This window comes from Pundamilia nyererei, unplaced genomic scaffold (genome assembly GCF_000239375.1).
Source record: "Pundamilia nyererei isolate P.nyererei 1_Seehausen unplaced genomic scaffold, PunNye1.0 scaffold00296, whole genome shotgun sequence".
Taxonomy (NCBI): Eukaryota; Metazoa; Chordata; class Actinopteri; order Cichliformes; family Cichlidae; genus Pundamilia; species Pundamilia nyererei.
Window position 1 is genome coordinate 164,282 of NW_005187697.1, and position 14,087 is coordinate 178,368.

The window sequence follows — 14,087 nt, forward strand, 5'->3', positions numbered from 1 at the left end:
GTGTGTGTGTGTGTGTGTGTGTGTGTGTGTTTCTGCCATAAATAGACATTTTTAAAACCAATGTGATGTTTACTGCTGGCTGTTTTTGTGAATGTGTGTGAGCGAGGTTGCGGCAGATGGACATGGGTTGAGAAATAGGTCATGCAGAATTCCTGTGGGAGGACACACACATACACACTGCATCTATGTTTAGAACTAGAAATGCTTAGACAAAAGCATGTTTTGGCCACAAGATGCACATTAACCACACACACTCAAGCACACACGCTTACAGCAGCTGCTGATGTGTACAGGATCACACACATGTATGTTTGCACAGATATGACTCTGCATTCATGCAGAAAGTTGTTGTCATGGCAACCACGGCTCCTGTCATTCCACTTCCTTCACTTTTTATTTTGTCTTTTCCTCCCACTTTACTATTTCCTGTGTTTCATTCTTGTCTTTCTTTATTTGTTTCTTCATTTCTTCTTTTCTGATTCCTGTACCGCATTCTTAGTATGTGGTTTCGTTTTTTTTTTCTGTTTTCCCAAGGGACTCCTGAATATATATTTTTTTTAACTTCAAAGTTTTGTTAGGAATATCATCAGATATTTCAAGAGTCAAGCAAAGGCAAGGGAGGGATTGTCAGCAGCAGTAACTCTATTAGCTTCAAGGTTGCAGATGAAGAATTGCTAAGATTGCTTCCTTAAGGGCCATCAACACAGGAAGAAACTTGCTCTTTGCGTGCGTGTGGCTTTGTCATGGATGGGTGGTTGCTTGTTCACATTCTAGGTTCTGCTTGCTTAGATAACCCTCTGATGTATTTGCTATGTCTCATGTCAATCAGCAGCATTCTGAACTCTCAACTTTGATTCGGTTGCTTTGAAGCTGAAAAAAGGTTAACTTCTCAGTGGCTATTTTTTGTCGCTAATATGTCAGGGAAGTTGCTGCACTATCTAGTCACTGACTATCTGTGGTCTCTGGTCACCACATTGCTGCTAGCTATAACTTAGTGTTTTCATATCTATAGTTCATTTACTTTGGTCCAATTCAGTTGATGAATTTGTAAACTTGTAGCTTTTTCCCGTGGTTTGGTTTCTTTTGAGACAGAAAAATCCAAGCGATATCTAAGTGAACCAAAATGCATCACTACAAACCAAGTAAGAATGGTTTTGCAGTCACACATTTCAGTTTAAAGTATCTGGGGTGGAGCAACAAAGGTGCTGTGTTCTGGACCACTGGAGAATATTACGTTCATTTCACAGTGACTTGCTAACTTGTACTGTGCTGTTGCATCCAAGAATGCAAAGGATTCCTGGCTACCAGAAGGAGTTTTGCTTAAACTTGCAATATACACCTGGTAGTTGGGGTCTGATTGTATTCGGATCACCTTCAAACCATAATTGAACCACTCTGGAATTTGTTACGACCTGAACAGACACCACCACAGACACTGCATTAGCCTTATTAGCCTAAATGAACGGAACTGTTGGTATCCACCAGGACACAGGCTGGTTAGAGGTTCACATTTTTAGTCATACTGAATTTATAATTTCCACTTTATTCTAAAAGGTGGCTAAAGCTATAGTTTAGGATGAGCCTCTCTGTGATCGACAAATAACTAAGGCGTGGGAATGTGTTACATCCAGTTTCAACACAACAAGATGGTGACAACTGAAGTGATGTCATAGTTCTTACATCTATACACGGTATATGGATGTAGCAACTTCCAACATTGACCACATATCTAAAATGGTGAAATCTGTTGCTGGTGAAAGAAGACATTTTTCACATGATTTGCTTCCTATAGGGAAGGGCAGTCTTCCTCACGAACTGTCCAATAGTCAGTGGGAACAAAAATCAAAAGGGTGGTTTGTGGTTATCAAATATCAGTGTATTCGTTTCTTGGTGTTTTGGTTGGTGTCTGAGTATCTTTTCAGGGCTGCAGCAGTTGGCAGCAGCAGTTACTATAACAAAGCTGGTTTTCATCATTGTCCTCATCAGCAGTAACTCAGTCTGAGGCAGCAAGTTTTTCGCCCAGTGGCACCTTCAGCATCCTGGAGCTACTCCACCCGTCTGAGAGCCGGCTGTTTCCTTTGTAGGCAGCAAGTGATGAGAAAACCGCCAAGAAAAACCCCTTCCCCTTCCTTCCCTACAAACCAAGTGCTTCCCTTTTTGAAGACCCTCATTCACATCATGCATCAGCTGCGTACTGTACCCTCATCCATCATAGCTACCTTCTAATTAACGTAAAGCTGATTCTAACCTGAACCTTCAAACCCAGTCTTACACATCAGAGTCCTTTCATGGTCTAGTCCACTGGTGTCTGCTCTCTGAAGTTTGTGTACTTTTTTTTTTTTTTGCTGTTATGTGTCCGTGGAAAATTCATGGGCCCATTATTACTTTACGATAACAAACACGGCATTATTATTGTTCTAACTGAATGCTTACAGCTGCTGTCCATTCCAGCTGTTACACTTGTGTTAAACATAACTCCACAGAACTTTACAAGCTCTGTTCAGCTCCAGTATACTGCTAATTGACAAAAATAGAAAGTGGGATGGAACTACTGGATAAAATCATCAAGTAAGTTTGGAATAACAACCACTCATTCAGAGTTCAGTGCAAAATATTTTCTACCTCTAGCCACAACAACCCTCCAAGTGCAGCTTTAATTGAACGTTATTTAAACACAACATCAAAATGTGAAATATTGTATTTTGTTATGTATATTCAAATTTAAGAGGTATGTGACAGTAACAAAACACTTGACAACTGAAGTGACCTTATTACTGATAGTTGACTGGGAATTGAAATGTCATTTCTGTCTGAAGATTCAACTTCCTCAAATGTTTCAATCTACATATCACCACAAATTGTTAGAAACTGCGTGAAAATGTCTTGTGTGTGTAAAAGTTTACACGAGTGAACAGTTATAGCGGTAACCACAGAGTTATTTCAGTGTTCACTCTAGCTTTTGCTCAGCTGTATAATCCCTGACTCATCTCCCCTCGTTATTATTCTGTTTTTTCTCATGACATTTTCTGTCCTCTCTCTCGCTGTCTCTCGCTCTCTCGCTCTCTCTTTCTCTCGCTCTCCTTTTCTGTGTTGTTTTCGGCAAATGTGTTGGTTCTAGTTTTGAACTCTACACCTTTTGTTCTAACGCCGCACTAAGTATCTGGTTTAAAAGTGTTGCTCTATACTAGTCTGTTGCGTTTGTGTGTGCCTGCCTGCACATTTGTGTGTGTGGTGTAAAGCCTGTCATTACTGTACTACAGGGAGGAGTTCCTGTCCAACCAAAGGATGCAGCTGCATCACATGCTCAGAGAACATTTTTACATTCGAGGTCTTCAGACAGGCGCAGCCTGACTCTGCAGAATTCAGAGTTAAACCGTCAGGAGCCAGCAGTCTTTGGTAATATGAGAAACATATTCATGCACTCTCAGCCAATACAAATGCAGCAAATCTCTGACAAGAATGGTAGCTCACAGGCAAAACATCTTTCTTATCTGCACTGGCCAGAAAAATAGTGACAGTTAAGAAAATTACGATGATGTTCATCACCTTATTTCCTGAAAATTCAGTCTCTTAAGATACAATGCATACTCATGTAAATAGCTATAAGTCTTCAACCAAAATTTTAAAAAACTGGACTCATGCAGGAGGTAGACAACAGCAAACTACGTCCACTACTTTAACACTAGAACTGTGATCTTTTTGTGTTCAAAACCTAATTTTAAAACTATAAAGCAATTGTTTTTAATCATAGCCTTAACTTGCATGCAAGTTAGACATGCAATTCACAAGCAAGAAATAGCTATCCCTCAGTCCTCCTGGATTCAAAAGGATAGTTAAAAATAAAAGAAAAATACAGTATGGCAAATGTAATACCTTGCAGAATACTGCTTGTAGAATGATAGTCTTGTGTTTGTGATCTGTCTTGTCGGTTTCGTGCTGCTGAAGTGAATATTTATTTTAGTGTCACTGCAGGAAATTGTTTAGCTAAAGTGGTTAGCCGCGGATAGTCTGTAAACTCCGGTGACCAGTTTGGTTCATGAATGACAGGCAAAACAATAACCAGATACGTGACTATTTACTTTTGGTATGTGCATTTTAAAAAGCAGAAGCATTAATCAAGAACAAAGCATAGTGACAGCATAACATTACATGGCGTGGTTGAAAGTAGGGGCACAATACTGATTTATACAGAGTATGTATTACGCTACAACAAGTTGGGGTTATGGGGATGTCTACGGAACCGGCGTATAATGATGGCTAAACTGAAACACTTTACAGTGGATAATAACTCCAGAGTAGCTTATGTTGCAACCAGGCAGTAATAATGGTATTATTGTAGCTATGCTTACGGTTGGATGCATGCTTCGGCAGATAACATGCTCTGTTTTTGTTTTTGGATGAGTTCAGTCAGATTTTTTGCAAACTTAGTAGTCTGCTTCCTTGAGAATTTAAGTAAATATACTACATGTAATTGCTGAGTAGCACAACTATTTGGTGTCCCTTTGGTCACATTAGTTAATGTGCTCTATGTGGTGGGTAAATAAGCAGGCTAATGAATTTAAAAGTAGCTAAACTTAAACAGATGTGAACATGGTCATTCTTTAGATCTTCTTTTATTTCCTCAGTCTCCCTTCCTTCCTTCCTTTGTCCTTTCTTCCTCACCCCCGCCACTTCTCCCTCCCTCTTTGTTGTCGCACTGTATTATTGTTAGATGACAGAGCTCTGTGTTACTCAGTGGGCAAGAAAACATTCTCGTGTCTCAGCTGCTCAGCCTCCACATTCTTGCAGTGGCTGCAGTGTCTGTATAGTACAAGTCTTTGTATGACAAGCCGGGCTCTCACAGTTCACGTCACTAACACACTTACTGCTCTTTATCTCTAATGTCTTTCAAATAGTTTAGCTAGCTTTATATATTTCTCACAGATTGTGTCAGCCTGTATTTTTAATAGTTGTTGTTGTTTGTATTTTATGTTGTTTGATTTAGTTTCTCAGACGTAATGGAAGGAAAATCGTGTCTCAGCTTTGTCAAAAAATAGACAAAAAAAGGGTTCAGTTTTCTGTTAGCCTGCAGGCTGCCTCATGACCCTCATATTAACTCAAACAGTTTGTGCTCTGCTCAGAGTAATCCAATTTCCCCAATTACATAAAGTATCAGTGCATGCTTGGTAAGAACTAAAAATGCCCTTACACTTGTTCTGTCTGAAAAGTGCAGTGTGAAGCTGAAACACTACGTTAGTGCACACGTGTTCCTAATGAAGAACACGGAAAGAGCTTAAAACATATTAAACTGTAGAAGCTGTCATCAAATTTTGGGGTCTGCCCACTTCACTGACACAGTAAAGCACTGTGCCTTATTCATTCATGTACTTATTGCCTTGGAGCGTAACCAGACCACATTTCTTGAATTTGTACTGAGGATATATGCAGAATGTTTTGTTTTTTATTTCTTTTTATATTTGTAGGATTGTGTCCTCAAAACTTTAGTTTTTGTATTTTGTTACATATATTTATGTTATTTGATTAAAGCACAGCTGTGTAATGGTCTATGGTACATTTATTATGTTCAACTTCAGACAGAACATAAATATTTAAATTACAAATTACCCAGATATCTTAAATGAAGAGTAAAAAGGAACTGTTAAGCCTAACAGATATAGTGATTTATATGGTCATACATATTGATATTACTGATACAAAACAAGTTATCATGGTAAGGTGGGTGTTTTTTTCCATATTGCCCAGGCATAGTCACATGTAGAGCTGGGCGATAGAACGATAACGATATGTATCGCGATATAACTTTTACTCGATAGAGAAATTAAGCTATCGCGATAGACCTCGCCGCTCTTGTCCTCTTTAAAAAATAAAAAATAAAATAAAAAAAAAGGTCAGCCAATCCAAATTAAGTAGTGCAGAGCCGAACCAATCACAGCCGCAGCGTCACGTCACGTGACTTGTTACGTACAGCACAAGTGCCAAGCCGCACCTGTGTTTGTTTGGGAAGCAGCCAGCGGGTAATGGAGGAAATGAGTGTGCCGACTAGAAAAATCAACCGAGCGTGACCGAAGAGAAAACAGATGATGGTTCCAACGCCGGAGAGATTGTCGAACAGAAGAGCCATAGAAGTTCCGTAGTGTGAAGGTATTTCGGCTATTTCAAGTCTGACAAAAAACAGAGTAGCGTTCACTGTAAATTGTGCCGAAAGCAAGTCTGGAAATACAATAAACTGGAGCAAGCGGCACACTGTGCGCCACGTTATTGTTTCGGTGAAATGAATTTCTACAATACTGTTAATTCTACTCTCTGCAGTGTTTAAATGCTTACACATACACACACAGTTACTGTCCCTCCACACATACGACTTGGTTCTGCTTCTATGCCCCAGCTTTGTTTACTTTTTCCCACCGAGGCTTCTAGACTTCTGATTGGCCAACATTTCTGCAAGGTTAGGAATCTAGCGCCACCTGCTGCTTTGGCATGTTCATAGCAGCGTTTTCCTTCATTTCTGCCTTTATGTGTGGACGGGATTATTTTTTAAAATGAAAACGGAAAATCTCCGTTTTCAAAAATACCCGTGTACGTGTGGACGTAGCCTCAGTCTCTGACTGGAAGCGCTAATTCGTCATTCGGCTTTTGTCAGACTAAAGTAACTGTTAAAACTGTTTGAAAAGCTCAGCTATACAACAAGGAGAGATTGAGAATTTCCTTTTAGTTCTCAGTTTATTTGATATTGACAAAAGTTAGTCAGTTTTGTCTGTTCTTCTGTAAAACAAACTAAGATTTATTTTTAGAATTAATATTTTGTTTCTAAGTGGAATTGACAATTTAGTCTGTTTCGTTTGTTCTATTTTGAAACTTAAACGCTTTAGTGGCTGCCTTTAGTGTAGTTTGCAATATTTGCCTTTATTTATCTGAAAAAGTCTCATGTTCCTTAAGTACATCTACCCTGTTGAACTTATTATGGGAAATAAATATTTAAATAAGAACAAGCTGCTGATTATTTCACATTTTACTTAAATCGTACAAATATAGTTATTTGGCTTATATCGTGATAGATATCGTTATCGCCTGAAATGAAAAAAACATATCGTGATATGAAAAAATCTCATATCGCCCAGCTCTAATCACATGGTGTCCTAAACACCTTATTAGAACCCTTTTTTTTCATGTTTTCATTTAATTTTTCACTTCTTTTATGCCAAAATCAAAATCCCCAGCAAGCATATGTAATGTCTTCACAGTATTGTGTTGACCGTACTAAATCACTGTCACTGCTCTGATGTGTCTTGACTCAGTAAAACTGAATTACATGAAATTGTATCCTCAAAGACTGCACATTAATGTAACACTCACAATGCTGCTGCAGTTATGTCCAGTCTACTGTGCGGACGCAAGTCAATAAAACTTCCTTCAGATGGATTAAAAGGCTTTTAATAGGAAACATCTGCACAGGAAACATTTTGTTAAAAAAAAAAATACGAAACCCGCCTTCTTTATTATCTCTGTGCTGTCTTTATCCCACAGTTGTTGTTGAATAATTTTTTTATTGTGAAGGATCAGTTTTGTATTTCAAAGGTTTTTTTTCTTTTTAAGGGAAAAAAAGGTGTAACTGTTACGTTAACTTTAGTGGACTAGAGTTCATTAGGTACACCTGGTTTACTGTTCGTTAACGCAGATGCCAAATCAGCCAATCACCAATTTCAGTCAATGGCAGCAACTCAATGTATTTAGGCTTGTAGACTCGAGCAAAGACAAGACGACTTGCTGAATGTCAAACTAAGTGGAGAAGACGGGCTAAGTGACTTTTAATCTGGCATCTTTGCTGGTGTCAGAGTATTTCAGAAACTAACTGTGATTTTCCTGCACAGCCATCTCTAGGGTTTACAGAGACTCCAGCGGGGATAACACAGCATGCCACAAGGCTCAAATCACCTCAAACTGGTTTCTTGAACCTGACAATAAGTTCACTGTGTGTAAATCGCCTCCACAGTCACCAGATCTCAGTCCAGTAGAGCATGGTGCATTGTGGATGTGCAGCCAACGGGATCTACAGTAACTGTGTGAAATCTCTGAAGATTTTTCAGCACCTTGTTGAACCTGATCTTGAATCTGTTGCAAACAGTTGCCCAGTAAATGATTAGTCTCCTGGTACCGCTGACTGGTTTATACACATTCATTCATTAATCAGTGGTTTCCCTCCTCACACCAGCAGCAGTGTAGGTGAAGTCTGGCTCTAACAAATTGTGGGGTATAAACAAGGAAGCTCAAGAGATAAAGTATCAGTTTTCACAGTTGAATTTCATCTAATTGCAATGTTCATAATCCCGCACGTTGTCCTAGATGTCTGAGTTGGATTGACAGTGAATGGGAGAAAAATACACATGTGTTGTTTCACATCTTAAAAAGATGCTGAATCAGGTTTAGGCGAAGTAAAGTCATTGTGTTCCTGCAGCAGGCTTCTTCTCTTTCTTCTTCTTAAGTCAGAGGTCACACAGTGGCAGCAATAGGTCATTTCCTTTTTCATATGAGAGGGAGAGTGTTGTTATTAACACAGGAAGCCCCACGCCTGCTTTTCAGGGTGTGGCGTGTGTGCGTGTGTGTGTGCGTTTTGTATTTACAGCATGAAGACTTGTAGCTTTTAGGAATACCCCCATAAACAGGATTAACTATCTAATGGCTCTGTAATGGGTTCTTGTGAAACTAATCCAGAGCTTAAATTTGCAGTTGACTGGGAGTACCTTGTTATTGTTTAGCAGCATCAGGGCCTCGGGATGGAGATTGTTTAAAATGGTTCATTAGGCATTAAACCTTGAATAAAATGCAACATCAAAAGTGTGGGAAAATTGATGTCAGAGGGCTTAAAAAAAGATGTATGGCTGAAAAGGACTACATTTAAACAGCAGGTTTCGCCTTTACGCCCTTACTGGTTTAGTTGTAGCCTCAAGCTACGTTCACATCATACCTGAGTTACCATGTTTAACATTTTCTTTCTTCTTACATCAAAACGCAAGTAATAACTGCAGCTGAAGTTTGAAACTTATTTGCTTTCTTTTCTTTTCTTAAAAAGGGTATCTACAGTAGAAAAACTCTCATCACACTCAGTCACACAGTGGCTCCTTAAATATCAGTCATGAACTTTGTAAAGTCAATTGAATGAACTGGATGGATCATCCCCAGAAATAAGCCCATTGTCTGGATCTGGATCTGGATCCTGCCTTTTCACTCAATATTGCACAGATGTCCAATCCAAACAACAATTCGCTGCATCCCTAAAATATGTTGTTGCCATAGTGCCACGTCCATCCATCCAAGTGTAGGATTTTAACAGGTGCCATCAATAAAACACGAAACTTCAGAAACGGTCACAGGTGCGTCTGTGTAAACACTCAGTCAGGCCTGAGCGCTGGTATTGCTGATATGAGTGAAAAGAAGATCTATGTATGTCATGGACTAAATGTCCTGAGGCCTGCATCATCACTTGTGTCACCTTACATGGCCTCACATATAGATACAGGCCAATGTATCTTGACAGATGTGTGTCTGTAGGATCGACATGTCCTTAATCTGTCCCTGTGTGTCTCGTGGTTTATAGTAGGTCACTGCTGCTTTGAACGCATTACAGTTTCCACAGTGTTGTTTTGGAGATTAATAAGAGCATTAACGGTGTTGAACGCACCTTACGCTCACACTCACACATACGCCCTGCCAGTAATAGCTTTGTGTTGTTGTGAGTTGAGTCAGCTTGCTGCCGTTTGCTCGCCGGATGAAAGCAGGACCGGCGGGCTCTTTGTTTCTCGTTCAGTGTTTTAAATAGCACTTCCTGTTAATGTGTGATCCATGATGCAATGCGTTCTACGTGTGGCTGATGCCCAGATGCAGATGTGATTTTCTTTTTTTCTCTTTGTTTTTTAAATTGATGAAAGCCTGCTACACTTGTGCCTCAGAGGAGCTGTTTGTACAGTTTGGTGTTTGTACTATTCACCAGCTTACAAAGCACATTCAGTAAAAGTGCCCTATTTTCATTGTCATTTATTTTTGTAGACATTTTTATGATGGAAAAATATATATATCTGTTCCTGTGTGTCATCATAGTTAAGTCAAGGGACAGAATTTGTGTGAAGGTCATGGTTTTGTTACTGCATTTTTCTGCATATTTCTTACCTGGTCTTCCCGCTTAGGCTTGGAGGAGGTGGAGCCTATCCCAGCTGTCACTGGTTGAAAAATGGCCCACACCATCTTAGCAACATTAGCATGGCATTGGCAGAAGCTAATTGCTATATTAGCTATATTATATGTAATGTGACACTTTCTGCAACCAGTTCAGCTCCCTCTACAAATAAAAAACACAACTGCTGTGAGATGATTTGTTGCTTTGGCCTGTTTAATATCAAATAAAAGAATTCCGGATTACTCCTGGTTGTTAGGCAGTACCTCTGTTGTTCCATAACTCTGGAACATTAGTATAACAAAAAAAATAGCAACGAGGTCTCTGCTCATAGTCTTGCTGGATATTAATTGAAAACCGTGACTATAAATACTGAATACAAAAGCACAACATGACTTTTCCCCGATTGTTTCCACCAGAGGAAATGAACTCTTGTGCTGTTCTTGCACCATTAACAAAACAAAATGTGTTTTTCAAGAGGCTCAGAGTTCAGCCTCGGCAGAACAATGTGGAATAATTGCACTGACATTTCTTGGCCTTACTGGGTTGCTGATAACTGAAGTTGATATTATTGTTGCTGAGTTACGGCAGGAAGTGATGTCAACAGTCCTGGCTTGAGCAGCTGACCTGAGTCCTCATGTCAAATGCTGAGTTCCTTGAGTCTGACGTCAGTCGTACCTCAGATTCACGGTCCTCTGCTGGCGTGTCTGTGGTGCTCCATGTTACAAGGAAAGAGAGAATTTAGTCCAAAATCTGCATGTTGTACAATACACGGAGCGAGAAATCTTAATGCATGTGTTATTGTTGGGTGTGCAAATAGGTGTATAGTGCATTACAGCAAATTGTTGTAGGTCCAGCTCCGACGAGAGTGATTACAAAGTTTTATATCGTACTGAAATATATTTAATTACCTTATGAGCAATGTTTTACCTAGACTTTAACACCAACAGAAAATAAAACACAGCCCGGGTTATCCTTCTGTCATCAAATAAGTCACTGTATTTAATCAAAATTGAGGACTGTATGAGTTATGTATATGTTAAATCAGGTTACCATATTTTTAATGAAAACTACAGTGTATAAAAAAAATTGATGGAGGCATTATGAGGTCACCCATTGATTTGTGGACTGTTTGGGCTGTCGCAGTCTTGGCCCTTTGAAACTACACAACAAATTTAGGGAGGAACTGACTAAGAACCTCAAGTCACTACAGTGGGGCAAAAAAGTATTTAGTCAGCCACCGATTGTGCAAGTTCCCCCACTTAAAATGATGACAGAGGTCAGTAATTTGCACCAGAGGTACACTTCAACTGTGAGAGACAGAATGTGAAAATAAAATCCATGAATTCACATGGTAGGATTTGTAAAGAATTTATTCGTAAATTAGGGTGGAAAATAAGTATTTGGTCACCTCAAACAAGGAAAATCTCTGGCTCTCACAGACCTGTAACGTCTTCTGTAAGAAGCTTTTCTGTCCCCCACTCGTTACCTGTATGAATGGCACCTGTTTGAACTCATCATCTGTATAAAAGACACCTGTCCACAGCCTCAAACAGTCAGACTCCAAACTCCGCCATGGCCAAGACCAAAGAGCTTTCGAAGGACACCAGGAAAAGTATTGTAGACCTGCACCAGACTGGGAAGAGTGAATCTACAATAGGCAAGCAGCTTGGTGTGAAGAAATCAACTGTGGGAGCAATCATCAGAAAATGGAAGACATACAAGACCACTGATAATCTCCCTCGATCTGGGGCTCCACGCAAGATCTCATCCCGTGGGGTCAAAATGATCATGAGAACGGTGAGCAAAGATCCCAGAACCACACGGGGGGACCTGGTGAATGACCTGCAGAGAGCTGGGACCAAAGTAACAACGGTCACCATCAGTAACACACTACAACGGCAGGGAATCAAATCCCGCAGTGCCAGACGTGTTCCGCTGCTGAAGCCAGTGCATGTCCAGGCCCGTCTGAAGTTTGCCAGAGAGCACATGGATGATACAGCAGAGGATTGGGAGAATGTCATGTGGTCAGATGAAACCAAAGTAGAACTTTTTGGTATAAACTCAACTCGTCGTGTTTGGAGGAAGAAGAATACTGAGCTGCATCCCAAGAACACCATACCTACTGTGAAGCATGGGGGTGGAAACATCATGCTATGGGGCTGTTTTTCTGCCAAGGGGACAGGACGACTGATCCGTGTTAAGGACAGAATGAATGGGGCCATGTATCGTGAGATTTTGAGCCAAAACCTCCTTCCATCAGTGAGAACTTTGAAGATGAAACGAGGCTGGGTCTTCCAACATGACAATGATCCAAAACACACCGCCCGGGCAACAAAGGAGTGGCTCCGTAAGAAGCATTTGAAAGTCCTGGAGTGGCCTAGCCAGTCTCCAGACCTCAACCCCATAGAAAATCTGTGGCGGGAGTTGAAAGTCCGTGTTGCTCGGCGACAGCCCCAAAACATCACTGCTCTCGAGAAGATCTGCATGGAGGAATGGGCCAAAATACCAGCTGCTGTGTGTGCAAACCTGGTAAAGACCTATAGTAAACGTTTGACCTCTGTTATTGCCAACAAAGGTTATGTTACAAAGTATTGAGTTGTATTTTTGTTATTGACCAAATACTTATTTTCCACCCTGATTTACGAATAAATTCTTTACAAATCCTACCATGTGGATTCATGGATTTTATTTTCACATTCTGTCTCTCACAGTTGAAGTGTACCTCTGGTGCAAATTACTGACCTCTGTCATCATTTTAGGTGGGGGAACTTGCACAATCGGTGGCTGACTAAATACTTTTTTGCCCCACTGTATGCATGCCATGTCTTAAAACATGGCATCACCATCTGTTGTACTCAGGGCCGAACTGAAAACCAATTCAAACTAGCAACTCGGGCTATGCCTACTAAGTTTATGGAGGAGGTAAACTGTTTTCTCAGACTTCCATCCAGTCAGACCGTTTAAAGAGCCACTCCTCTGATTTTTACATAAGAAAAAGGACACATTGGATTCATTTTCAGACCTTTATATAAGTCTGTGGTGCTACCTGTCTTTCAACTTATTTTTGATTTTTATTACAATTAACACACCAGATGTCAAAGTTTGTTTTTGTTTTTTAAAACGTTTAATATTTCATTCAACTACTACTCAAATTGCTACCTTTGCATCTTTTATTATTACAATGTGCCCTTTAATTGTTCTAAACGTTGTTTTTCTTGGTTTCCATTGCAGACCTGTCAAAAAACCGACTAACCGACGTCCCCTCAGAGGTATGCCATCTGGTTGCCTTGGAAACACTAAACTTGTACCACAACTGCATCAGGTCCATCCCAGACAGCATCATCAGCCTGCAGTCGCTCACCTCCTTAAACCTCAGGTACACACATCGACACACTTGGTGTCACTGCTGTTTTACGATATGGGAACATTTTCTGCAGCAGGGACTGAGGGAGTGAAACCTCTGTTTTATGAACATCAAACCCATTAACTAGGTATTAAACAACACTCTGTGTTTTTGCATTAATGCAGTAGAATAATGTGATGCTGCATAATTTTAGCATATTTTAAATACTTTCTTCAGACAGATGGAGTTTTACACTCACTGATGCTGCATCACAACTGTTGAGCTGCATGCTTTGATTTCTAAAAGGTTCCTGATACAGTGGTTCCTTTTCTCTCATATGCTAAAATACAATAAATATACAGTGTATAGTGTTTTAAGTTATGTAAAAATTACATCCAGAATTCTTTATATTGGCAAAGAGGGCGCCACAGCAGGAGCGTGCTGTTTATACTCAGTAGTGCCTCTGCTGGTCAGAGCAACATCGTTATATGATATTCAGATGCACTTAATGCTGTGGGAAGGTAAGGAGTAAGACATTGTGCATTTCTTTCTTACTGTTTGTCATTGTGGGTGAAG

The 14,087-nt window shown here is 40.0% G+C and overlaps 1 protein-coding gene across 5 annotated transcripts in view; it reads left to right on the plus strand.

Annotated features, from left to right (window-relative positions):
• The window catches only part of lrch1 (leucine-rich repeats and calponin homology (CH) domain containing 1), a 103,627-nt gene that overhangs the window by 30,729 nt on the left and 58,811 nt on the right, over positions 1-14,087 (plus strand). For all 5 annotated transcript variants that reach the window (XM_005751004.1, XM_005751007.2, XM_005751006.1 and 2 more), the window contains exon 2: positions 13,400-13,544. In XM_005751004.1, the coding sequence (XP_005751061.1) occupies positions 13,400-13,544 (145 nt within the window). The remainder of the gene's footprint in view (positions 1-13,399; positions 13,545-14,087) is intronic.